The sequence below is a fragment of the Eptesicus fuscus genome, chromosome 21 (genome assembly GCF_027574615.1).
Source record: "Eptesicus fuscus isolate TK198812 chromosome 21, DD_ASM_mEF_20220401, whole genome shotgun sequence".
Taxonomy (NCBI): domain Eukaryota; kingdom Metazoa; phylum Chordata; class Mammalia; order Chiroptera; family Vespertilionidae; genus Eptesicus; species Eptesicus fuscus.
The window spans coordinates 9,966,770-9,992,972 of NC_072493.1; the positions used below are offsets into that span (position 1 = coordinate 9,966,770).

Genomic DNA, 26,203 nt, shown 5'->3' on the forward strand with positions numbered 1-26,203 from the left:
CAATCTAGCCAGTGCTCCAGACACAAAAGTTAATTCAGAGTGAGTGGTAAGAGGGGAACGTTTCCCATCTGTTTGTCCAGACCATGTCCTGCGAACCCCACTCCACCCAAAGACCACAACACTAATTAACAAGGAGAGTCACATGAGGCTTCCATAGCAGACAGCGGGGATGCAAGTGTTGGTGGGACGAGTTCTCTGAAGCGTGGAAAGGGGTCGGAAGACTGATGAGGAGACAGGTGGCTCAGAGTTTAACCAGGAGAAAGCAGGGCTCCTCCAGTGTAGTCACAAGACACGGCTGGGGCTGTCATTATGAAACCCGGCCTGGAGCTGGGGTTGGCTCTCTCACTTGTTTTGGATGTGGAACTCCATTTTTTATAACTTTGCTAAAAGCAACAAGAAAAAAATATCCTGAAGATGGTAGTGAGAAAATGTATCCCCACTGCCCTCCATTGGAAAATAATTTGACTCAGCACTGAAGTCACTGGTTTGGAAAGCCTAATTTATGGCCTGTCTCCCCCAGCCTAGGTACCTGGCACGTGGAAACACTGTCTGCTCAGCTTTGAGATTTTTTTTTTGGACATGGATACCAAGATGCTGTCATTACAGACATGTGCTTTAATAAACAATTTTATAAATCAATTTTATTCATTAAAATCATAAGGCCACAAGATAATTTTGAAAAAAAAATTGCTAAATGCAGGAAATATTCCAGGAAGTTGATACTCTTCCCTGAATGCACATCTTGTGACCTTTAACCCCAGTATCTTGGTAACCTGCTCTACATAAGTTTGTAGGACATCTATTATTTAAAAAGTACAAGGACAAGCATATTACACACAGACCTCTCCTCCTCCCCACACACACATTCATAACAGTACTTTAATCTGTCTCGAATCGACTTCAAACCCATTTTGCTCTTAATGGGAGTTATTCATTTTCACTTGAAAGGTAATACATGACGGCTGGATATTTAATGTGATGGACTGGCTGCCGATTAACTAGGTGCTGTAACATTCTAGACAGGGTCCCCCATGGCCCACTTCCCATCTCCTGCCCCCCGCAGACCTGATCCTGCGGAACCTTGTATCAGTGTGTGGGGCCCCTGCCTCAACACTCCCACAATAGGAATCTTTAATATTTCAGGGACTGAAGTTCCCCTACCCCCAGAAGGTTCCTTATTCGCCATCATTTTCTCATTTTTGCTTATTGGTTATCCTCTATATTTTAGCTCTTCAAATGCGCCCTAAAGATGGGGCAGGTGGAGGCATTCAGTAGGTGGCACTTTAGATGCTTGTTAGTCATCTGCTCATCTTCCCTGTTTCTATCCCTGACCTGTAGGCATTGGGTCAGGGCCAGAGCACATAGTGAGGAAAGAGCCACTATCTACTTCTTTTCTAATAGAAGCAAACTGAGATACAGATACTATTCCAAATACCCACCTGCCTTTTTGTTAGTCTGCCTGACCTGAAACAACACTTGCTTTTACAGGACCACGACACTACCTTATAAATGCCCTCAATCTGCCTGCACCCTCCCCCCTTTAGAACGACTGTCAGTTGTGCAGTTGCTTGGCAGTGTGAATGAATGAGTACCGAGGCTGACACCACCCAACTCATCTCCGCGCTCGGAGCTGAAAGGCAAACCCACTGTAACCCAGTGCAGCTTTCCCTTCCTCATAGGACCAAAGAGTCCATCCTCCTCTTTCAGTGCTGAACATGAGATGAATTGTGACGAGGTTGCAGAGGTGACAATTCTGGTTTCAAAATCCACTATTCTTTCCCCCGGCATGGAGAGGGGAACTTTTATTACCTTTTTTTCCCCCAAAACTCTCACACTGCTCAGGAATTCTAAAGCTTCCTTTGTGAGCTCAAGCTAAGGAGTTCTTGTAAAGTGTTTTAAGAAATGAAACCGCTCACTCATTTCTCTTTTTCCCCAGTAACAAAACAGCCCTGCCACAATATAAAATGCTGCATCTACTGGTATAAAGATTTCTACCCCAGACAACCTGCATTCATCTTAGATCAGATCTGTCTAGAAGTGGACATTAGCCACCTGCAGTTCACTAGCTCCTTCTTTAAAGATAAAGCCATGCCATTCTTACAACAGATTCTATTAACACCCACTTATAATCCCACTGTGTTTCCCTGGGTGATGGGGGGACCGCTCCTAAGACCTAACTAGGCTGACAGGCCCCCTCATAGCTTGACCTCAGACATTAAAATATCAGTCCCCATCAAGACATGGCACTGCCCGGCCAGCATGGCTCAGTGGTTGAGTGTCGACCTATGAAACAGCAGGTCATGGTTCGATTCCCGATCAGGGCACATGCCCGAGTTGCAGCTCCATCTCCAGTGTGGGGCATGCAGGAGGCAGCCGATCAATGATTCTCTCTCATCATTGATGTGTATACCTCTCTATCCCTCTCCTCTCCACTCTGAAGTCAATAAAAAAAATATTTTTAAAAAATGACATGGCACCTAAATCTTTATATAGTTCTGTAGACAGGCAAACAATTGTACAAGTTCTCCATGAGCATGCTGGGTGAGGGTTTGCTCTAGGCCACGGGCAGTCTACGGTTTCCTCAAGCTGCTGCTCTCTGAGCAACTTCAAAAGGGCCAGTCTCTAAAAATCAATTTCTCCTTCAGTTCTGTCACCAGCTCACATCGTAGGCATAAGTAAATGAGGTGGTATGGATACCAAGAGAGAAAGCACTGTGGTTTTCTGCTTTGGAGACTTTTCTAAACTTTGACTTAAATTCTAGGAGAGATGTCACAGTCTCAAAAGCATTATTTAAAAAATCAATGACTGATCACTTTAAGGCCACTATGACATCACATTATCGAAATGGAAATAGATGCCCCCGAGGCAGCCATGGTTTAAACAGTACCTGGAAACTTGGGTTTCTACAGGCAGCAAAAATGCAAACGACCTGAAGGATGATGACCTGTGCTGGTTTCCCCAATAATGACAAAATAAACCAGAAACAATGTAGATTTTTTTTATGTGGTTAAGTAAATAATGCTATATCCACTTCAATGGGTAATAGAAGATATTAAAATGGGTAATAGAAGATAATAAAATTAAATAATGCTATATCCACTTCAATGGGTAATAGAAGATATTAAAAGTGATAGCTATGAAGCAATATGGAAGCGTCCCTCAGGATGTTCATTGGTAAAATGTGCATTATTCCATGATATAGCTACATAAAAAGTAAGACAAGAAGGAAATGTTGCTTTGGGTGATGGCATGATGGACCACTTTCCTATTTTCTAAGTTTGTCATGTAGTTCTATTCTAAAATATTGTAATTAAATATTTTACCATTTAAATTCAACTGTCCATGCAAAAGTTGATATTTGGATCCATACTGTGAAAAACACCAGGTGGCATTTTTTTCACTTTGCTGGTTGAAGCAATTTTCCTCATTTTGGCAGCTATGTCAGACGAAAGTATGTTGTTAAATCCCAATGAACCTTCCACAGACAACATGCTGGGTTCCTGGCACTTCAAAGGGGATAAAAATGTGGCGAGGACCCATGTGAGTGCATGCGCCATAGATCACATACTCAATAAAGCCAGGCAAACGAGGTATTTGTGACAACGGAATGCTGGGTCAAACCCCGGCTGAAACCTGATAGGATGTGAGCTGTGGGTTCCACCATGCAAACTTTACAAGGAATGAAAAAAACACTTGCTCAGCTCGTTAGGAGCCATGGCTGCCTTACCCAACTGGTTGGTGAAGCACAAAAGGGACTGGCATGTCCTTGTTATGGAGGGCGGAAAATTCAAAGTTGGCTTTCTAGGCGGAGAGCCACCAACCACTTTCCCTTAAACTGCGATGAGTTGGCCACTACACCTGACAAATACTGGGAGGCCAACCTGAGTCCTGGCTCTCCATTTTATTCTCTTAGGCTCCTCTCTACTCTAGGCCAAAGAATTTCATTTCGAAGGGAAACACAGTTATCAATGCATGGCCTCCACAGGGAAAGTCATGTATGCACAGAAACATCAAGTTCCAGATAGCCTTTGTTTTTAACACATTTGTTTGGGAAGTATTTAACCTCTAAAATATTTATTTAAAAAAGCTACTCCTCCTCACATACTAATTAGAGGGAGTAGGGAAGGGAAGAGAGTCAATCCAAATTCATGCAGGTTTTTGCAATTTTCAAGATATGGCTTTCTTATGCTCTAAGCACCTAGCATAATTAAAACAAGCTTAGTAAAGCTTGACTTACATTAAAGAATAGGTAAGAATAGTATAATTTAGAGGTCTTATAAAGTGCCAAGTATGGTAGAAATACAGCCACTGTAACTTCACCTGATAAAACCACTCTTCCTAGGATGACTTCTCATCCAATTCAAATCCTCACTAACAAATTGACATCTGAGTCACTGAAATGTTGGCAACAGAAAACTTCAGAGTTGGATGCACAATACCACAGCCAGCCAGTGACTTCATGCCAACACTCGCCTCGTCTGTGCAACTCTGAAGCCAGGTAAGATGTGGGGCTGCTGCCTCATGAAAAAGAAACCTGAAGAAAAACTGAAAGTAGAAATGGGACCATAAAGTACCCAGTTTTTAGCTTTTTCTAATCTTTAGCCAAGACATTGACTTGCCCTCCAAGAAAACCACAAGTACTCGTAGAATTCGTTTGTTTCATGATCTCATTATGCAACACACGGCGCTGCTGGCATGGTGGGCGCTCTCTGCTGCAGGCCAGCCTCCCTTTGGCCAGAGACCTCCCTCGGGAGACCCTGGGACGCAGTGAGCGATCCAAGCTGCTGGGAAATTCCTTCTGCATTTCCTCTTCATGGTGGAGTGGTACTTGGAGCTGGTATTCACCAAAGTGCTGGCCCTCTGCCTTTTGGGGGCCCTGAGGTGAGCCCAATGAGGGCCTGGGAGGCTGCCTGACATTTCATCCTTGTAGAGAGGCCAAGGGCAGCTGCCACCCCCACTTCTCAACCATCAGACTCTTAGCTAAAGTACCACTGACAGCCCCTCCATCTAAACTTCCATCTCCCAAACCAGCAACATAATGGAGGAGCCAATTAAATGATTATTAATTCATGCTACTTTCCGTAAGCCAGAGGTTCTCATCGCCTTGTGTTCCGTAAACCAGCTTGCCACCTGCCCCAGAAATTTACAGCAATCTTTGATCTATCACCATTGACCAAAGAGAGAAAAACTCATATAGCTCCATCCTCAGTGTCTGAGTTGGGATAACTACCCCAGCACATGAGATATGGAAGCGTCGCTAGATCTGAAAATGGTCGTTCAGCTCATAACATGAAATGAAAGGTGCCGTGTGAACCTTCCACAGCCGCCCCCCTCAGCTCCTCGGGGCCTCGGACTACTGCACAGCAGAAATGCCTGGTTTTCATAAGGCCTTCTGTGCTGTTGGACTTTGTGGTCTTCATACTGGCCTTGAAAGTGGAGCTGCTCTTGGCATTCGTGCACAAGGCCCTCCCCAGAGGAGAGGCCAGGATTTCCTCTTCGCATCTCCTGCGGAGCTACTGCACTTGATAAGTGGCCAGCGTGCTGGCTAAATTCTCTTCCTCCCCTAACACAGAGAACAAGTTGCTGCCAACTTGGCCTTTAAACATGCAGGGTCTCATTCTACCTCCAACCAAGCACTTAGAGATGTTTCTGAGAGGACTCGGGAAACTTGTGGGAAGCAGCGAGAGGCACGCACTGCCAGCCCGGCGGGGTGACCTTCACGCCTTGACCGACACGAGGCTGGGCTCCTCCCTTCCCAGTGAGGCGTGGAGTCGGTCTTCCCTCAGGCCAGAGGTGAAAGATTAAATATGGCTGTTCCCCATGAACCTGCCCACTCTAAAGCAAACATAGACACTGTTGAAAGAAATCTGCAGTGTGATCCAGAGCGATGACAGACTGCCTGGCTTAGGGAAGTCTTGGTTTTTCCATGTGTCCAAGAGAATCTGTGAAAAGGGGGCGCATCCCTCTGGGCTTCCCAGGTCTTGGTACCTGCAGGCCACACCAGTCTGTGCTTCAGCCCTGCGGAAGATGCAGGGAGCCACACCAGTGCCTGTGCCACAGTCAGCAGGCTGGGTGTGGGGGATCGTGCCAGGCTGGGGGCCCGCTGCTGCCCCAGCCAGCTGCCCCAGGTGGAGTGGCGGGCCCAGGCTGACTGGTGGCTCCAGCTGCCTGCTCTGCATCTTGGGGGAGAAAATAGTGTGAAGCCCTACATCAGAGGCATCAATCTGTTGCACTAATTCCTTGTTGAAATATGCATAAGGCTGCTTAACTACACTGATTTGAACTCCCAAAAGGCCATCCCACAATTCAATTTCAGGATACCTTGCTCCCTCTGTGTCACGTTTCTGAATGAACCACCAGGCAAAACAGAGCCATCAGCCACCACCTCACTGAGACCAACATTGGCTAATGGTCTATTTAATAAGATCTACATTGGGCTGCCACCATGAGCCTGGCTTGTACCAGGAGCTGGGGACCAAAGGGGCAAGACCCAATGTCTCACTCAGGTATCAGCCTGCCTGCCTTTGTCCTCTTGTCAGCTACTCCCAAGCAGCCTGCTCCCCTGGCAGAGCCTTGTGGGCTGTGCACAGATGCCACCTGTGGCTGTGGTCGTGTCCTGTGAGCATGGCAGCCAGGGTCGGGATACAGTGGGGTCTGCAGGGTCACACTGCCCTCGGACTTAATTACAGGTTTGTGACGACCGGGGACTTGGAGAAAACCAGAGGTTTCTCCAAGAGGCATGTGAACTGACAGAAGAAAAAGTCCAGAGGTACAAGATGTAGGTCAAAATAAGGGGCAGTGTGGGCCATTCTGGGGCCAGGCCAAAGTTAATTACAGAACTTCATCCAGTCCCCATCGAATCAAACACTAATTAGGATCATTGGGATCTCTGAGCCCTAACCCAGGGCAGATTCTCAGAGACTGGAATGTAACAACACTCAGTTTGACAAAAACTATCTTCCTAACTTACTAAATATTAAGAGTGAAACTGAACTTGTGAACATAAACACATAAAATCTGGGTCCAGCGTCATGACGAGACACCAAGAGCTCTGACCTTAACTTTTCAGTGTCCCTAACAAATCAACCTCCCCCTGATCCGCCAAGGGCTTCTTTCGAGTCCAGGAGTGTGAGACTATTCGGGGAAGGAAGACATCACTGGGTCTCTGTAAGGCTGGAAAGTGGGAGTGAGTCTCCACTCTTCTGTAAGGTTAAGGTTGCAAGGATACTGGAAATGTCACCTCTTGGAATTTTGTACAGCACTGAGAGGGAACGCCCCACCAAGCCATATCTATATCAATGCTTCTCTGTCTCCAATGAATCCCTTGCTCAGTGGGCTCACAGTGCCCCAAAGGCCCAGGACCAATGATCTGTGTGTGTGTGTGTGTGTGGGGGGGGGGGGCGGGCTCTGGTGTACCTGCAGGGACTCCTCAAGAATGGACGAGTTCACGTGCTGTTCTCCCGTGGCCACGTTCTCTGCGCACAAAGGCATCAGTCCGCTGGCTGAGTTACAGCGCACAGGGGTTTGCAGCGCTGGCCGCAACCTCGTCAGATCCCGGCTGTGTGACCTCGAGCATTTCACTTGACTACACTGAGCTCTCGCTTTCCTCATCTGTCAATGGGACATCAGTGTCTACTCACAGGGTTTCTGTGAGACTAGCTAGAGAGATCAGGCACACGAAGCCTACCACAGAGTCTAGCAGTGGGGTGAGCTCACACATTGGTTGCTATGGTTTTATTCTTAGAAGTATTTATGGGAAATATTATGAGTCCACATGTGGCCACATGACGATAGAGCGAGAGGAGAGGCCTGGTTTTAAAGAAAGCAGACACCTAGGTTTGCCTTTTCTGTATATCAACATGGAATAATCTTACTAGCCCATGGGTTTGAAGTCTAAAAAGCAAAAAGTAGAATAACTTGGACTTGAAAGTGTTTATGGTTATGCTATTTTACCCACCGACTGTTAATGAAGCATTCAAACAGTACAAAGCACTTTCTAGGTGGTGGAGAGAACGGATGCAGGGCTGGTGAGAGGTGAACAGGCAGAGCAATGAAAAAATACACTGTGTGGTGCTATAATGACATCATACATGTGTCCCAACCCACATGTGTACACCCCCAAGAGTGAGCTCTGAGGTAAACCATGGACTTAGGGGGATTATGATGTGTCACTGTAGGGTCACCATTTATAAAAATGCACCATCTGGTGAATGAAGGTGATAATAGGGGAGGCTGTGCATGTGTGTGGGTAGAGAGGGTAATGGGAAATCTCTACCTCCCTCAATTTCGTTGTAAACCTAAAACTGCTCTAAAAAAATAAAGTCTTATTTTTTTTAAAAAGATTAATGCCACATAGCCCCGATCATTAAGAGCTACAATTCTGTCTGACAACTAGAGAAACAGGACTTCCATGTTTCCTCCTCCAATCTTCCTCCAATAAGAGAAAACGACTACGTTATGTGTTCTTTCGCTTTATAATCTGGGGAATATATGGCTGACCCAGAAGGCAAATTGGGATTTGATCACAAATCCGACACCCAGGAGTTCCCATCTCTGAGCCTTGGTTCTCCAGCCTCAAGAGAAAGGTCCTGTTGCACCAGGAAGAATGTGCAAGTCTCACGAAGGTGCGCTGATATCCCAGGGTACTTTTTAAAAACCATGACCATGATTCTAATAACAGAGGTGCCTCCCCCATCAGCACCAAAGCTCAAACTGAAACAAAGCGGAGAGATTAACATGGCCCCTTTGCAAGAACAATATGCAAATCTATAAGGTATTTTCTGTAGTGATGAAAAATGATTTGCTCCCTAATCTACATTTTCACAGCCTTTTATTTATACCGTGATGATAATTCTCATGACACTGTAACATAGCTATGTAATTACATACGATGCCCCTTCTAGAAAGTGCGTTCCTTACTTTTTTGTACATCCTGTATCTGCCTTAGATATCTGCACAAAAATATTTGCGCAATAGATGTAGTCCCTTATCTCTCCCATGACTTACACATAAACCCTCCGAGCCAGGACCCTGAATTACTGGAATTCAGGCGAGTCCAGATATGCACCACACCCTAGATCTATTTTTGCTTCCCAACATAAAAATAGTTCAAATGGTTTGTTTTCAATTGTGAGACAGAATTCTGCCTGCAGTGACTTTAAGCATTCAAGTTATACTGAAAGTGGCCTGGAAAATAAAAAAGAGGGTGGGGAGGGGACAAGTGGACTCTGGAAAAGCTGACAGCCGCGCAATTCCAGTCTGTGTGCAAAAATGTAAAACCAAAAACAGTTTCCGTTGGCAAGAGCGTGAACCGCCAAGGGGCCGTGCAAGGCAGGCTCCCAGCATTCCCTTGCACGCACCCTACTGCAGAGGCACACTTACTTCTGGGTGAGGTGGAGAAATGGGACAAAGTGTCCCAAGGATGCAGAGTTAGGCCAGAAGGATTTGGCTGATGGTGGTAAATGGCCTGGTTTCCAGCAAACATCGGGCTGGGATATGGGAGCCACTCAAAGGCACTGAGATGAGTCTTCAAGGATGTCTCCACTGACATCCTCATCACACTAAGCTCTGAAAACAGCCTGATGGGACCCAGCAATGCAGGCCGGGTGACAGAATGTGGAGCTCTGAGGTCCCACCAAAAAGGGCGGCGTGGTACTATCTGGCCTCCATGGAAAGAGCCTCAGGGGCCTATCTGGACTCTCCCCAGCCTCCTGATCCACACCCTCTCAACCAGCCAGGTAGGGAAATCCTTCCAAGCTACCAGCACCCCGACTTTACACATTAATATTCTCTAAGATTCCACACTACTGTTCACCGTCTCTCCTCTAATTATACTTCTAAGGAGTTCCAGAACTGCAAGAAACCATTTAGCCCAACCTACATTTTCCAGATTTGGAAAAGGAGGTTAGAGATCTAAGGTCATGGAGCAAATCTTCGTGGTAGAGTCAGACCCCGAGCCCTGGGCTTCTGACTGGTAGCCCAGCGGTTTTGCTAACACATAACACTTCCTCTCAGTACATACCTTCTTTTGTCTTTATGGAGTCAATTTCTTAAGTATAGTTTTTAGTCCCTTTCCATTCTCTGTCACAGATTACCTTTCAGGCACTGAGTTCCCCATACAATGGCATCGCTATTACACAAAGCTGCGAACAACAGGGAGAATAGCGGCAGGGCTGGTAATAGATTTGCATCAGGATGTGCCTGACCTGCTTTTTTTCAACCTCAGTAATTAGAAAGGCATTGGGTCTGTAGGAATTACTTAGATGCAGTGAGAGCGGTATACTATACATTTATGTTAAACATGTCAAATCCGATTGAAATCATGCCTGCCAGCACCATCTTCCATAAACACACTTCTCCCCAACAGTCGCTCAGACCTTGCCAGCCCATTAATACCTCCTTTAATAGCAACCTTCCACAGATTCCAATCAGGGACGCTCCACTGCACTAATTGCTCTGTGTTAGGTGAGCATCATGGGTTTAAAAAACCCTTCGAGGCATTCTCCTAGAAAAACAGCACTCCAACCACAATTCTAACTCAAAATTCTACAAAAATATAAGCATGGACATCATTTAGGGGTTTCTGAAGCATTATCAGGGTGTTAGTGTAAGATGGGATGTTCCCCCCATTTTGTTTGTTTTTAAAGCGCAATACCCCTACTCATCTTGTCTCAAATTAGTTTAACTAGACCCGGCTTAGTGCTCTGTTGCCGGAAACCATAGCAGCTCAGGATTTAAATAACCATCTTGCTGTGATTCTTTGCCAAGAGTTCAATTTTTCCCCTAATTATTGGTGATAAAGCATCACATTAATTGTATATCACTTAATTTATAGCAATTAATGATTGACTGAACAGTCACTGCATTAATTATTGTTCAGTGGCTGGCACTGGGGGCTCTTCAATCTAGAAGACACTTTCAAATCCACACTGCTAAAGAGAACAAGGGACCATTCTCACATTTCAAAACAAAACCACAAAGTTAGACGGTGGAAACGACTGTGCATTAGGGGAGAGGGTTTATTTCACGGGACCTCCTGCGCCCACCCTCTGCTGGCCCACAAGCCCCGAGGAGATGTGACCCTGAAGTGTTCACAAGGGCGTGTACGTGTGCCAGCACTCGCCACCATGGGAGCCAGGCCGGGGCTGGTGGGTGCCTCTCATCCACATTTTACAGGTGAGGCACCCAAGGCTCCAGGAGGCCAAGCCCCTTGACCAAGGTCATTCTCTTCATGACTCCAAATCTAGAGAGTTCTGCCCCTTGGCTATGTGCTCTCAGCAGGAGCACAGCTCTGATTTACACGGCTCACTCATCCGGAGTGCGCAGGGGCGGTGGGGTCCCTGCTGCCTCTGTACAACGGAGGAGAGAGCTGCTCCTCATGCTGCGGAGGAAGCGGAGACCAGAGCAGTGATCAGCCTGTGGTGGTGCGCTCACCGGGGAGGGTGGGCCGCACCCAAGGTCGAGTAAGTGGCAGAGCCCGTGTGCAGATCGGGGCCTGTCCACGTGCCCTTGGGCCACTTGCTTGATCCCAGGACTCAGTTTACTCATCACAAAATGGCGGGAAGAGGGGGCTAGTTACTTACAGCATCTGTTTCATGGAGTGGGGGGTGAGAATCAATGACATAATGTATAGAATCTATATAAAGTAATGCTTCCCAACTCTTTTTCACATCATGGCACACACAGAAAAGGGTGGCAAATTGGTAAAACAGATAAAGTTGCAACTGACGCAGCCCCAGCAGCCCCCTGCCCCACCCAGCTAAGCAAGGGCTGTGGGGACAGCACACCTGTGTCCTTGTGAGCCCTTCAGGGCAGGCCTGCGGGGAAGGACAGGTGTGAACACTCCAAAGGTGCCTGGCAGGGTGAGAGCTAATGTAGCCTTCATGATAACCGGGAAGCTACACCTGCCTGCACTCTTCCGGGGTTGTCATCTATAGCTGGACTTGCCACCAGCCACACACGGCTGTTTTCATTAAACTTAAATAAAATTTTAAAATTCCGTTTCTCATGGGCACTAGCCACCTTCCAAGTGCTCAGCAGCCATCCATGGCTAGTGGCTACTGTACGGTCCAGCACAGGAAGTTCCATGGGGCAGCACTGGTCTCAGTAAGAGTGTTCTCATGGCGGTGGGCAGTCTCGAAATGCCCCTGGAGTGTTACAGTCCTGGAGGCGAGGCCTCTAACCTCACAGAACGTGTATCAGTGGAACTCTACCCAGTGTCTGGCATGTGGGGAGAGCCCCAGCCACTGACCGTGGGGGACTGACGCTGCTGTGATTCAAACCACTACCTTGCTTGTCTTTTTGCCACTCAAGGAAAAAGACCTGCCTGCTAAATAAGAGGAGCCCAGAGAGGGTTACTAAGAGACACCAAGAAGGAAACGAGGAGTCCCATTCCAATGTGGAAATAGCCAACAAAAAAATTTTAGTAAAGATTATCTATTCCTGCACAAACCCCCCAAACTACATAATCAATAGCTGAGAAAATGCCAATTAGCCAGGCCCATTTGAAATATTATTAATCTGCATCATGAGCAGCCACTAATCAACAGTACAAATTGTGAAATCACTATTTATTTATTTGCCAGGAGGAAGCACTCCCTATCACAGTTAATCAGATAGGAACAGCTCAATTTAGGGAGTAAATGGAAAAAACGCAGGCATTTTTCATAAAATACTGAAGATCCCAAAGAAAGCTCAGAAGAGGTGGCTGGCCCCTACATCGATTCCAAGATCAAATCAACCAAGTCCTTTAATAAAGCCTGTCATTACACACTCAGACAATAGAGACAAAATTATGCTCCAGGTCAAAAGAGGATCATTTGTGGGAGTTGGGACAAAATTTTCCCTTCTCTCTTTACTGCTGTGCAACTGACAAGGTGCACCTCCGAGTTACCCATTCATTCTCTGTTTGCCTGGATCATCTCCGTCTTTTGGAGATAAAGTGTGGCCTGTTGTATGAATGAATGAATGAATGAACAAACAAGAAAATGGAGTCTTATTAAAGATGTTCATTTTTATGGTGCTCTTTTGAGTCTTCTAGGAGGCTCTGGGCTCCCTAGCACGTCCATAACACTGTGAAGGCACCCTTCCACTGAATCACAAACACCCTGAATGTGACTCAAATGAACCAGCCTCAATCAAGCTTACCCTGAACTGGTGTAAGCAGGGGTGGGGACTGTCCAGCCAGTGGGTTGTATCAGTCCTGTGAAATCATTTGGTCTGGCCCTGCTTAGAATGAGTTAATTAAATGTTTGATCAATTACAGCAGGCTAATTTTTAAGTTTATAATTTTGTATGGCCTTTGAATGATGTTATAAATATCCAAATGGCCCTTGGCAGAAAAAAAGGTTCGCCACCCCTGGATTAGAGAGACATATACAAAGTACTCTGCAAAGGGTTTGGCAATGGCAATTACTTCCTGTTGTTTTCTCAGTGTCCTTAGCATACAGAATGCAGGAAACTATGCACCAAAGATCATTTGCATGATCTCACTACATCCTTAGACTGTTCCCTCCCAGCTTCTCAACATCCCCAGAAGCCACACGCTGCCTGGTGCCTTTCACGTTCCTATGGGAGGCCTGCAAGAGAAATGGCGACTAGTTCTCCCAATCTTATTTAATTAAACTATTAAAAAACAACACCAAAACCCTTCCTATTATAGAGCTTACTATACGTGAGGCACTGCTCTAAAACTCCCATATTCAAGTAATCTACACAGCTATCCTGTGGACATGGGTACAGTTTTTAATCACCATCCCATATGAGGAAATTGAGGCCTGGAAAGGGTAAGGTACCTCGAGCAAAGTCACAGAACTAGTAAGTGGCAGAGCCAGGATCTGAAACAAGGCACCCAAACCATAAAAACAAAGGACAGATAGTCTGAAAGGTTACTCAGTCTTCAAACTGAGTTTGTGAAATCCTCTTCCCTGGGAAGATTTGTTTAACTGCTATCTGTTTGCAAAGTCTGTCTAGATCACGCCTTAATAGTACAGCAAAAACTGGGGTCTTGGTCCATGCGAAGCCACACAGGACGATCCTTCCCCGACACTCAGGGCCTCTGAGCACAGACGTTCATGCCCTACTTCCTGGCCCTTACAACCCCCCCCCCCCCCAAGGTGCTGATGCTTGGCCCTCAGCGCTATCTCAAGCTCAGGCCCCGGACACCCCAGAGCCCAGTGCCAAGGAGACAACAAGCAGCGTGAACATAAAGTCCGCCTAGTGCGCCGTCCACGCTCTCAGCACCCCTCCCTGTCTTTGGAAGCTGTTATCTACCTCTCGAGTTTCTCTCTTCCAGGCGGAATAGCCCTGATTTCTTCAGCCTCTTCCCAGAGGCCGTATTTCTCAGCCTTCAGTCATTTTCATTGCTGTCCTCTGGCCTCTCTCCAAGATTCTGTATCTTGTTTAAAGAGTGGAGGCCAACACTGAACATGATTTAAGAACAGTCTTGCCTGGAAAAGTAACAAAGGCCCAACCAATACAGACTCCAGAAGGTAAATATTTTCTCAAAAAAACACACACCCTGAATATTACAATATTAATAATGGAGGGCAGTAAGACTTAGCACAATAATTTCTGCTGCTTGTCATATCATTTCCTCTAATTATTGTGGTGGTTTCTGGGAGACTTATCTGTCCTGATAAGTCTTCTCAGAAATGATTTTGCTCCTCAAAAACCCTAAGCTTTTCTTCTTAGTCTCTGCTCTTAGTACAGGAATCCGGTCATCATGAGAGATGGCCGGTTCCCTTTTCTCAGCGCCAGCTTTTCCAGAAATAGCACTTCCTTTCCTGACTTCTTCCATTTCTTCTGCTCTTGGTAAGATGGCCTCTTGCCTGGCTGCACTGCCTGCCTCCCCTCTGGGTGCATTTCCAGGCGTGGGTGCTCACACTGGGGAACGGGTTAGGGCACACGAATCCTACCCAGGCCCCCAAATGCAGGGCGAAGCCCACCCTTCACCACAGACTCCTTACGAGACTGGGGTGACCCTGATCAGGTTCCACATGGCAAATCCCTCTGCTGGGCATGGGAGCAGGTATAGGGGCCTAGATGATAACCAGAGAAAGAACCACATCCAGGGCCAACAATGGGGGGCTGCTGAAGAAATGTGACCTCACAAACACCAAAGCCCCCAACACAGCCAGGCCCCTGGATGCTCAGTAAACAAGATGGTTTGGGGGCCATTTTAAAAAACCTTTACAAGTTCCTTAATAGAACAGAATAGAAGGAGGATGAAGGTGACCACTCAAAAAAGGAAAAATGGAATTCTCCAACATGCGCAGAGGCAAGCTTTCCGGGTGGATTTAAGGATGCATCTGCTCCCTGCCAGGCAGCCTCACGCGTCCCAGGAGGAGCACGGGGCTCACCGCACACACTACCTGTCCACTTGCTCTGGTCCTTCTCGCCTCCACTCTCCGGGTCTTTGGCAACCTCCTCTGGGTCAGCAGCTGCTTCGCTGGGCCCCTCAACATCTTCAATGGCTTCTTCTGAAACAGGAGGGAAAAAATGTCAGTGATTAAACTAGACAGAAGATGAAGGACCCCTGGCTCCTACTCCAAAGAATTACCAACCACAAGACACAGACCCGATGTCCGTGCCTCCTCTCCTCCCCATGGGCCGAGGCCGCTGCACTGGCTACGCCGAGGCCTGGCCAAGCAATGGGGCTGTCCCTTCCGCTCCCTGGCACGAGAGTGGGACTCGCCCTGGACATGCGGAAGGAGGTTTTTCCAGATGGGTTCTGAATGCCTCGTTTGAGTGTTTCTTATTAAAAAGCCAATCCTGTTGAAGAAATACTAGTAACTCCATCCAAATTCCTGAAGTTGCATGCAAGTCTTTTACACTTGAAAATGCAAAATTTTACACTTGAAGGTGCAAAAGAGGAGCTTCTTGCCTGGCTCCAACCCCAGTGCGTCCTGGCACTGAACGCGACTTGACTCTCAAGCATTGGCCCCTCATAGGCTGCAAGGTGCCTGCACACGTGCCAGTTTGTGGCGGGAGGGTTTGTGTGTTTTTAAAATAGTCATTCATACTCTGAAGAGTCATAAAATATAGGTCATATGATTTCATCAATGTGAAGAGTTCTAGAAAATGACATCTGTGGACACATCAGGCGTCAGCGGCAAGGAGGAGAAAAAACGGCAATAGAATCATACACTTTCCTTTTGAAGTCACTCCATTCCGTTACCCACCGCTGGTTTAAAACTAACCAAGGGAATTTTCTCCAGCTCAACACACAGTGCTTTAGTGAAGGTAGAGGAATGGTCATTTCCAACAGCAGGTTAATCATTAAGTAAAATGCCACTTGCCCATGTGGGAAAGAGGATGAGACACTCCAGGTGCTGGGGGAGAGGGAGGGAGACATGTCCCTCTCACTCTCCTGGCCCTTTGGATTGTTATCCAACATATTCACTGGGAATGGGCTGGTGAACGAATGAGGCTGGCAAACCACGGCGGGGTAATGCTGACATGTAGGGTACTTTGAATAGCACAACTGCCTGGTACAGGCAAGTAAGCTGCCCATGTCCATCACCTGAGGTCGGTACCAGACCAGACCCATGGACACCTGGTATTAGGGTCCAATCTAGGATCGTGGATTTGGGGCTCTGTCCAATGTCACCCTAGGTCCATCCCTCCAACTGCAACTCCACTTTTCAACATGTCAAGGTGTAATACTCTCCAACCCTTTAGAAAATAGCTTCCAAATTTTATCTCATGATGGAAGTCAAAGGTGTTCAGAGTAAACTGACTTCAGAGAGTTTATAAAACGCTTGATGGAAGAAGTATCTATTTGGAGTCAGATTTTCCTAATTCTTCCTGAAGAGACAACGGAAGTCTAAGGACTGGAAACTGAACTAGGGGTCAAGGAACATTCTTTCTTCATTACTTCCAATAGGGGATTTATGAGGCAGTCACGGTGAACTCAGATGAAATAAGATACTGATGATTTTCATCTCCAACTAAGAGGACTCCATGTATAATTTCTATATCTCCTTTTTTCCTTACTGTATCATAAAGTTAACATCTTCTCCCCATACCTACACTTAGTTCAAATAGAGAAAAATCAAGCAACCATGGTTTGAAGTCAATCAGATATACAGAGCCATGTTAACACTATACTCACTATACTTCATTAACACACACACACACACACACACACACACACACGTGCTAGTAGAGCAAAAACAAGCAAGTTACACAGTATAATATATTTACCGTCTTAATTATGTTCAGGCAGGATGTTCAATGCATTTTTTTAGGCATTTGATACAATTGTTCGACACTATAATTATAAAATCCATCTTTGAATGGTGATGCTAGCATTTAGCCCATCGATATTACTAAGCTGGGTCTACCCAACGTAGCTAGGTCTCTTAAAATATACTCATTTGCCCTTACATCCGGAGATACAAAATATCTGTGGTACTGGTACATTTGATTAATTAGATTATGCAAAGAGATGACTCAATGGTCTCTGCTCTCCAGACACACACACACACACACACACACACACACACACTATCACCTTAGATGGGGACAGTCTGACACCACCAAAGTGGAGAATGCCCTGACGTGGTGTGAACAGTGTTTGAAGGTGCTGCTTTGCGGAAGAGGGAAGGAATCTGCCCGCACAGAGGGGCTGTGTCCAAGGCCGCTCCTCTCTCCTGGGCTACTGAGCGGAGCTAAGAGCTCATGTTTGGAAAGGCCCAAAGAACTGCGGTCAGTGCCAGAGTGGCCATATCTATTCAAAAGACAGCCTGAAGAACAAGCACATCACTAACGCAGTGAGCGAGGAAACCACGGCGCTCTGTGACTATTCCTCGAGTCCCTGATCTGAGCCTACTTGGGCTTTTGTTTTCTTCCCTCCCTGCCCTCCTCCAAGCAGAAACGTTAAGGCAGCTGAGTCTCAATGAGGCTAGTCCAGGAGCTGGTTTGCTTCTCTTTCTTCCCCCTCCTTTTTAAGATTTAAAAATCAAGTCTTCTTTTCGAGTTCCTAGATTCAATATTATTATTTGCGCGTCATTCACTAAAAGACTATTATACACTTGGTGGAAGAAGAAATGCTTAAGGAACTCCTGGACAAGCCATCTGCCTTTACAAGGGAGCAGTGTCCTCAGCCCCAGCCAAAAAACCAGGTCCCAGTCAGCCAGGCAGGAGCTCCTTGCAGTTCCACCTGTTCCCTACAGGTGTCGCCCTCTGCATGGCCAGGCCTAGAAGGGCAGCTAGCTGCAGGAGGCAGACACTGTCTGGGCCGCCTAACCTGAGCATGTGGAAGTAATATACGAGTGAACTGTCTGGTCCTGGGGAAATAAAATAGGACATTCATAAGCAGTTACACCATCTGTCTTTATACCATCATCATCAACAGCAAGAGGAAAAATAGCTCTTTAAAATGGATGAAAGCCCGGCTGTCAGTAACCAGAAAACTGTGAGCTCTGAATACCAATAAAGGTAGAGAAAGATTAAAAAACAGTGATGCAAACTATGAATTCGTCTGGACAGCTCGGGCTCACAATGCTTTGCAGGCAGGGTATGTTTTATTGCCCTCAAAAGCCTAAGGCAACCTCACTCACTAAGACCCAGGCCTCAGGCACCCTGGGAGGGGCCTGGTCTCCCTGCTCTGGAAACATGTGGGAACCAGGAATGTGATGGCACCCGGCTCTGAGACAGAGAGCTGTGGCCACACTCAGGGCCCCCAGGGCTGCTTATCTGGCCTGTTCCTTTCAGGAATGCATATCTGATAGCAATGCTGGCACAGCCAAGCCTAGAGGAGGTTTCTCTCCACATGAAGTCCGTGGCAAATGGCCAGGGTCATGACAGAAGTCAATACTGCTCCTATAATATCAGCTACTGACAGATGGTGGGAACACGTAAAGACCTGATGGACCGACAATCTGGTTTTATCTGGAAAATCCTGTCTTTCCTTCAGAAGACAAAGTTGTTTCTTCACCAACACATACAACAGTCACCAAGCCCTTTTTACGTTGAAACAGACAAGACAAAAGCATCTTCTCCCCAAAGAGTTTAATAATATTCAGAACCCAACCAGAACGCAGCAGGAATGCTCGCCGAGGGCTCAGCCAGGCCCCGGGTGAGAAGGTCATCTCAGCTCCCTCCGCCTGGCCTGCTCTTGGCAGGAGGCAGCAGGCCCAGTGCATTCCAGACAGAGGAGGTTCCTTTAAACCCCCCGCAGAAGCTGCTCGGATGGCTACACCCCACAGTAGCCCTCAAACTAGCCCCCCGCCTCCCCGCCTCCTGCTTGGATGTATTTTTATGCTGAAGGGCTGGGGAAATAGAAACAAATCTTGAATAACTGTGAGGTCTTCCTGGTGTCCCTTCAACTTAAATGCAAAACTGGCTGAAGGCCTTTAAAAAATCTGTTTCCATCACCACCTCCTTTTTACAACTGCTTCTCCCAGACAGCGCACAAGCCAAACCCAACCTGCTCACGTCACTCCTGTCTCCCAGTTAATGCAGAGCCCTCAGGTGTACGGATCTCAGCAGGTAAAATATAGTCTAAAAGGGGAGCTAAGGTATGGGGTGATGATACCACAGATCCTAAAAATTTCCCTTCACTCAAGGTTTTGCTGACCACAAACGTGAAGTGTTCTCTTAACAACCCTGGCACGCTGTTGAAGATGAGCGTGATTTCCGATCGGTGGTGAATTCTCTCTGCTCCCAAAGGAGGTGGGTGTGCCGACTGGCGACCCCAAGGAGATTTGCAAGCATTTCTTGAACAACCTGGAAAGTGATTTTGGGAAGGAGCACCAGGCAGAAGCAAAATTAGAGGTGGCATCATCAGAAAGCCAGCACTCACCCCACTGCGCACGCTCCCGGAATGTGTTACCCAAGAAAACTCGCCAGTTGCTAAAAAAATGATACCATTCATCCAACAGCTGGGGCCGAGTGCCATGTCCTCTGGGTGTATTTACAAATCGCTTACAGACTTGAAGGAGGGGGAGTCAATCAATGACTAAGACTAGTCCCTCTGTTCCGAACTCTTAACAGGATAATGTAGATTAATTCAAACCTTCCCCCAAACCTGACAAAGCCCCTTAATGCCTCGATGTGAAAGAAATTTGGAAATTCTTCTATCAGGGTGTCTGTACCCAAAGCTCTCAGGCGATCGCGTTTCTTAAATAATACACCAGTCTGGATCCCCGAAGAATGAAATTGTTCTTTCCTTTTGCTTTGGGGGGAGCGATGTTGGAGGGAGGGGTTGAAATAAAGTGCGTTTGCCTGTCGGCAGGCTCAAGAGCTGAGAAACATTAGCTGTCATGAACCACAATCAAATCAGGTTTGAAATATTTAGCAGTGGCTTGGAAAATGCGCGGCGCAGCTCTGACAGGCGAGATGTGCACAGACACCCACTTTCCATTATAATGGAAATATCAGGCCTGTTCTGAATATGTATAACCCAGAAAAATGTATTGATTTTTCATTCGGCATTAAAAAAAATGAAATAGCCTGCAGCTGTCAAAAGCCTTTTGTTAAAAGCTCATCTTTCCTGGAATGAGGTTTACCAGAAACAAGTTTTAATTGTATATAGGACCTCTTCTTTGAAAAATAAAATAACCAACCAGCTTACTTTTAAGATAGGGTTAAAGCTTTTCCTTTCTCCGTTTCCAACCGAATTAACCAAGGACAACCACCCAAGCAGGCGGGAAAGGCCGGCACACTCTGACCAGCAGGAGCCACACGGAGGGAGCGGCCGCTTCTGCTTGGGGTCTCTGCAGGGGGCAGCAGGACCAACTCCGTACTGTGTCTTGCCCCCTTGTTTCTCTAACTCCTGGGCAGGCGCTGGGCTCTGTGGCTACAGCCTCCAGGAAGGACACACCTTGGCCCATCGGTTGTCCTGAGGCACTGGCTGGCACAACTGGAAAACGGGGCCAAAGCTCCAGCATGCCCAACCCTCACGGACTTCCTTTGTTACCCGTAGGAAACCTCTGATGGTTGTAATATGCTACCGAATCCACATGCTCTATCTTGTAAACACAGGACAAATCAAACCCGCGATATAAAAGATGGCTGCTCACGTCTCGAGCACTTACTATTAGTGTGAGTAAGGTCCGGGGCATTACAGTTCTGCTACAATAGAAACCTGAACAGGACATGATGAACAGCAGCCCTGCTGCTCCCACCCCGCCCGGGAGGAGGGGTGAACGGTGGCGATGCCGGGGCTGTGCCCACAGGGTGCTCTCCCTCCGCCTTGGGCAACGTCCCAACTGCACAGTGACAGCCCAGCGAGGGTGCAGTCACCTGGTCTGCACACCTGCACAAATGTTCGTTCGCTCCGTGGTTTTTTCCACCGGGGGCGGGGGGGGGGGGGGGGGGGGGGGTTGTCTTTCCAGGCCTGACAGTGTGGCCAGCAGCTGCCTGAGAGGTGGCTTGGAGCGATTATGTTTTCTGGATGGACAACACCCAGCCCCAGAAATTCTCACTGAAAAAAAAATCAAGGCGGTTTTGCCTACCTCAGCTGTAAATTATTCTCTTAACACATCTTACGCTTAGCATGTTGGTAAAGGTGGCTACATGTTCTCATGCATGTATGTGGCATTAGGAACTTATAGATCTATCTGGAACTTCTCTGTGGGCAGTCATCTGAATATTATTTTTAATTGCTGGCAAACTTTGGCCACTGTGTTTTCTGCATCTTAATAAGGTATAGATTAATGCCAAATCCCAAGACAAAGAGCCCAGATCCAAATCCACACTGGTGAGTGGACATTTTGAGATATAACTTAGTATAGTCTAGGCAGGAAACCTTAAAGGGGTGAAGGATGAGGGTAGGTGTGTGTCCGGGGGAGTCGGGGGAAGGCAGGGCTCCAAGCCTGGCGCACTCATTTATTCCCACCTTCCCCAGTGCGGGCCTTGGAAGTGCATTGCCCCAGCAGAGCCCAAGGCATTCCAGCAAAAGCACGCCCTCCAGTGGATGCCAGCACACTGGCCTCCTGCATCCGCCTGCCCAGGCCTCGCTCTAATCCCTCTCCAGTGGGACCCCTGGCTCTGGGTCTAAGGGACAGAGACCGGGGCAGGGCAGAGGGGGTTTCCCTTCCAGGTCCCCCTTGTCTGTGGCATTTTCCATTTTCTCAGCCATCTGAGCGCTCTGCCAGGCTGGCCGTCCTGTAGGACCCTCCAGCTGGCCTGAGGCCAGGCTCTGCAGGGAATGTTCCCATCCGGCAGCCTTCTGTAAAAAAATAACAATAAACGTGGCCAAACTGCTCCCCAGTTGTTTTAAGATGACATTTATAAAAACGGCTGTCAGTCCTCTGAGAGGTCAGAGGTCGAGAGCAGGAGAGGAAGAGGAGGACAGTATGAGATTAGACACTCCCTTCCCCCAAGGATGAGTTTTTCACGTGGATTCTTTAAGTGATCATCTCGCCACAAGAATTCCTTTCACCACTGGTGTTCATTTACCAACTACACCTGGGCAGCGGCGCCTGGAGCCTCCGGACAGGGCCTGAAGGGCGGTGGCGGCCTGCCAGCTTCCCACGGGCTGCAGGGCAAGGCTGCAGCAAAACCCGACACTGAAGGAGCTGGCCTCCTGGCCACCCCCACCCCCACCCCCACCTTCTCTCCGTCCCCCACCCCTGGCCTTGGCACCAGGCTAAAAGAATCAACATTCTGAAGGCAACTCCGGGTATTATTAAAATGACTAATTGGAGAATAGAGACCATTTATGCTTTTGTATATTTGAAGATCTTGCCACTGTTTATAGAAACAAGAAAAATGGGGATTGTGCTGCAAGGGGAGCCTGGGAAGGCTGCGGCCGCGCGCCCAGCCCCTGCTGCAAAGCCCGGAGGCTGGACAGGAACGCACTCCCGGGAGAGCCTCTCCATTTGCTTTTGGGGAACTGCACCTTTAACTCAGCACTGACAGGACAGAGTGTTTGCTGGGTCCACGGCGGCTGGCCTGTGTAGGCCTCTGGGAGAGAAGTCTCCTCCTTGGGCAGTGAGTGCTCGGGGCGAGCAGCACAGCAGCCTGAGCACCGAGTGAAAAATGCTGCCCTTGTGTGGCGAGGGCCCGGGCCTGCCATTCTCCCACCTTTACCAACATGCCACTTGGTCATTTGAACAGTTTGTCAAAATGGAGCTAGAATTAAGGGGGTGGGTGGGGGTCAAGAGAGGAGAAAAAGGGAGGAGACGCCTCGAGCCAGCATTGCAACAAGTTCCATTTATCTGTGTTCTTAGCAAAAGCACCTGGGCTGCCCCCTGCAGAACCGCAGAAAGGATAAAAGCAAGCGAGAGGTGACAAAGCACAAGGGAACGGAATATGTCGCTGACTCGCCTGGTGGCTATTCACAGGATTTTTTTTTCAGTAACTGAAAGATGTGCGTTCCAGTTTGTAAAATACAGACTGGACCCTGCGATGGTGTCGGAATCCACACTGAACAAGGAGCGCAGCTTGGTCCCAGCGCTGAAGGAAATGGAATTCAGAGGGATTAGGCCCCTTGCGTTTGCACCGAGCCAGGATGGTTGCTGTTACTTTCACACATGAAATGTGAAAAAGGCAAATTCCCCGAGCATGTTTGTAGCGGAGCGTGATGTGATTGTGTTGTCATTTATGGGAAATAATCGCAGGCCCATCCCCCCCCCCCCCATTTTCCAGTCCAAATAACCATGAAAAATTACACTTCAATGTCAGAGCGACGACAAAGGAGGTGCGCTCTCGGGGAGCTCAGCGGATTTGCAGGGGTTTTTCCTTTCTTTGGACAAAAACTACCTTCAATTGTACTTCATTTAAAACGTGATCTAACAAATGCATTTTGACAAGCCCCTTTCTCTTTCTCTCCTTTCTTTCAAGCTGTATTTTGCACAGTCTAACCTCACACCAAACTGGAACGTTCCGGAAAGAAAAGGCATGCAAAATAGAAGGACTCTGAAACCAAGAAGGGTGGTCCCCCCTCTCCCCCCATTAAAAACCAAGTAGTGGAGGACAATAATGACTGTAACTCAGTGTGCTGCTGAGGAGGGGGAGGAGGGGACAGAGTACACGGCCATGCCTTAACCACAGAACATCTGAGAGGCAAAGGTGACAAGAGCAGGCTGAGGAGGAGGAGGAGGGTCTCCATGGAGGGCCCGTGTGCTTTCTCATCAGAACAGACCATTCTGTGGAGTCGGGAGCATCATCTAAGGAGTCTGGATGTGCTGTTAGAATTGAGGGTTCGTGATCAGGTGGGCAGTGAAGACGGGAAGGCTCCCTGATAGGGTACCACTTCCCTCCTAGTCCCCCCTCCTCTAGAGAAAGGGACATTTTTCAATCGAACAGATCTGCTTGAAAGCTTTTTAGCATTCCAGGTGTGAGGCCTGAGCAGTCCCTATAAACATCTGTCTTTCAGTAACACCCTGCTTGAAATAAACACTGCCCGGCTTCCGTGGCAGGGGGAGAAGACAAGACAGATGAACACCCATGAGTGATAGAAAGACTGTAAGAAAACAAATTAACAGTTTCCATTAAAGAAGACTGGTATCTCCTTCGGAGTCAAAACTGACTTGGTTTGTCAGAGAAATCTTATGCTTAATGCAAAAAAAAAAAAAAATCTATGATGTGTTTCCTAATTTATTTTTTTTAATTGGAAAGCATTGGAAACACATGAAGAAAAAACCCAGGCAGCACTGTAAGTGTACTTAAGCATCTGTCTACAAATGAAGGTGTATGGGAAATGAACAGGATGTATCAGAAATGATATTAGATTATGGTGATTAGAACCTAATGGGTATAAGTGAAACCTTGTGGGATGGTTCTTGTAACGGGAACGTCAAGGTTGATGGATGCAATCTATACGGGAATGATAGTAAGGGGAGGCGAAGCGGAGGGCAGCCGAACAGACCCGGCGTGACACGCTTTGACAATGTCAAAGGCAATGATGGAATATTTGTGGTGAATATATGCCAAAAAGCAAATGGAGAGAGAAAAAGGTGAACATTTTGTTTCTCGCCATCAAAACAAACAGCACACAACAGAGAGAAATAAAGCGTGACTCCAGGGGCCTGAGTCCCATGGCCATACACACAGGAGACTGGAATTCCAGCCTGTTTGTGGCCTCACTCTTATGCCCCCAGAGTCTGAAGGGTCTCCAGCCTGCTAAGAAAACAGCGTGGCCCCGGGAAGCACAGAATGCATGCAGAAATGTTAGTCTGCTCCCACCAGTGGACGCAGAGTGAGGCGCTGACTGTCAATGAGCTTCATTTTCCATGATCATAAGCCACTTACATGCACAGCTGGCAAAACAAGCTGATTCATAAAAACAAAGCACAAACAAAGGCTTACACTTTCCAAACCAAATCTGGGAAACAGACATCGGGCCAACTGCAGGCAACACTGCACGCAGAAAAGCACTGGTTAAGCTGTGCTCCGTTGGGCAGACTCAGGCGTGCACAAGGATCACTGCATATTTAACAGTGTTGCACATTCCCGACCGCAAGGCTAGAAATGCACTCTGGCCCGGCTGGTGTGGCTCAGTGGTTGAGCAGCAACCTATGAACCAAGAGGTCACCAGTTCGATTCCCAGTCAGGGCACATGTCCTGGGTTGAGGGCTCGATCCCCAGTAGGGGGCGTGCAGGAGGCAGCCAATCAATGATGTTTCTCTCTCATCAATGTTTCTATCTCTCTCCCTCTCTAAAAATCAATAGAAACATATTTTTAAAAAGATAGTAATGTACTCTGTTTTGGAGGTGGCCTAGAACATGCCACCTCCAAGCATGCTGGGGAGCCATCAGGTGCCCATCATGAATTCACTGCCTGGTGAAGAGCTTGCGGCTGGCAAGAGCATTCATGGTCACACCTGAGGTGGTTAAGAATGTGTCTACGTGTGCAATGTCAAAAACTGGGCCCCTCTCCAAAACCATCAAGTCCTCAAAAGCACTTCAGTCTGAAACAACTCGGCAGCAGAAGCAACGTGTTTTAGCTGACATTTCCTAGGAAATTGCAAAGAAAGTGGAGCAGGAAGCTGAGGCACAGAGAAAATCCAAAGGTTTATGTTCAAGAGCTCTCCTACAGGAACGGGAGGCAGAGCAGATGGACTCGCTGAGCTGCTGTCATGGTCATGCACTTTGGACCGCTGTTCTGCACCCAAAGAGAGAAAGACATTTCTTGGATGTTCTTCCTCCTTTTCAGAAACTTCCAAGTTATGCCAGTGGTTGAATACAATGCGTCTGTATTTGTAAAAGCTGGATCCTGTACTATGAAATGTTCTTTCTAGGGTTTAACGAA

At 47.4% G+C, this 26,203-nt stretch overlaps 1 protein-coding gene across 1 annotated transcript in view; it reads right to left on the reverse strand.

Annotated features, from left to right (window-relative positions):
- ZFHX3 (zinc finger homeobox 3) overlaps positions 1-26,203 on the reverse strand; it is a 160,833-nt gene that overhangs the window by 30,061 nt on the left and 104,569 nt on the right. Inside the window, exon 4 of the mRNA XM_054710419.1 lies at positions 15,399-15,479. Within this exon, the coding sequence (XP_054566394.1) occupies positions 15,399-15,479 (81 nt within the window). The remainder of the gene's footprint in view (positions 1-15,398; positions 15,480-26,203) is intronic.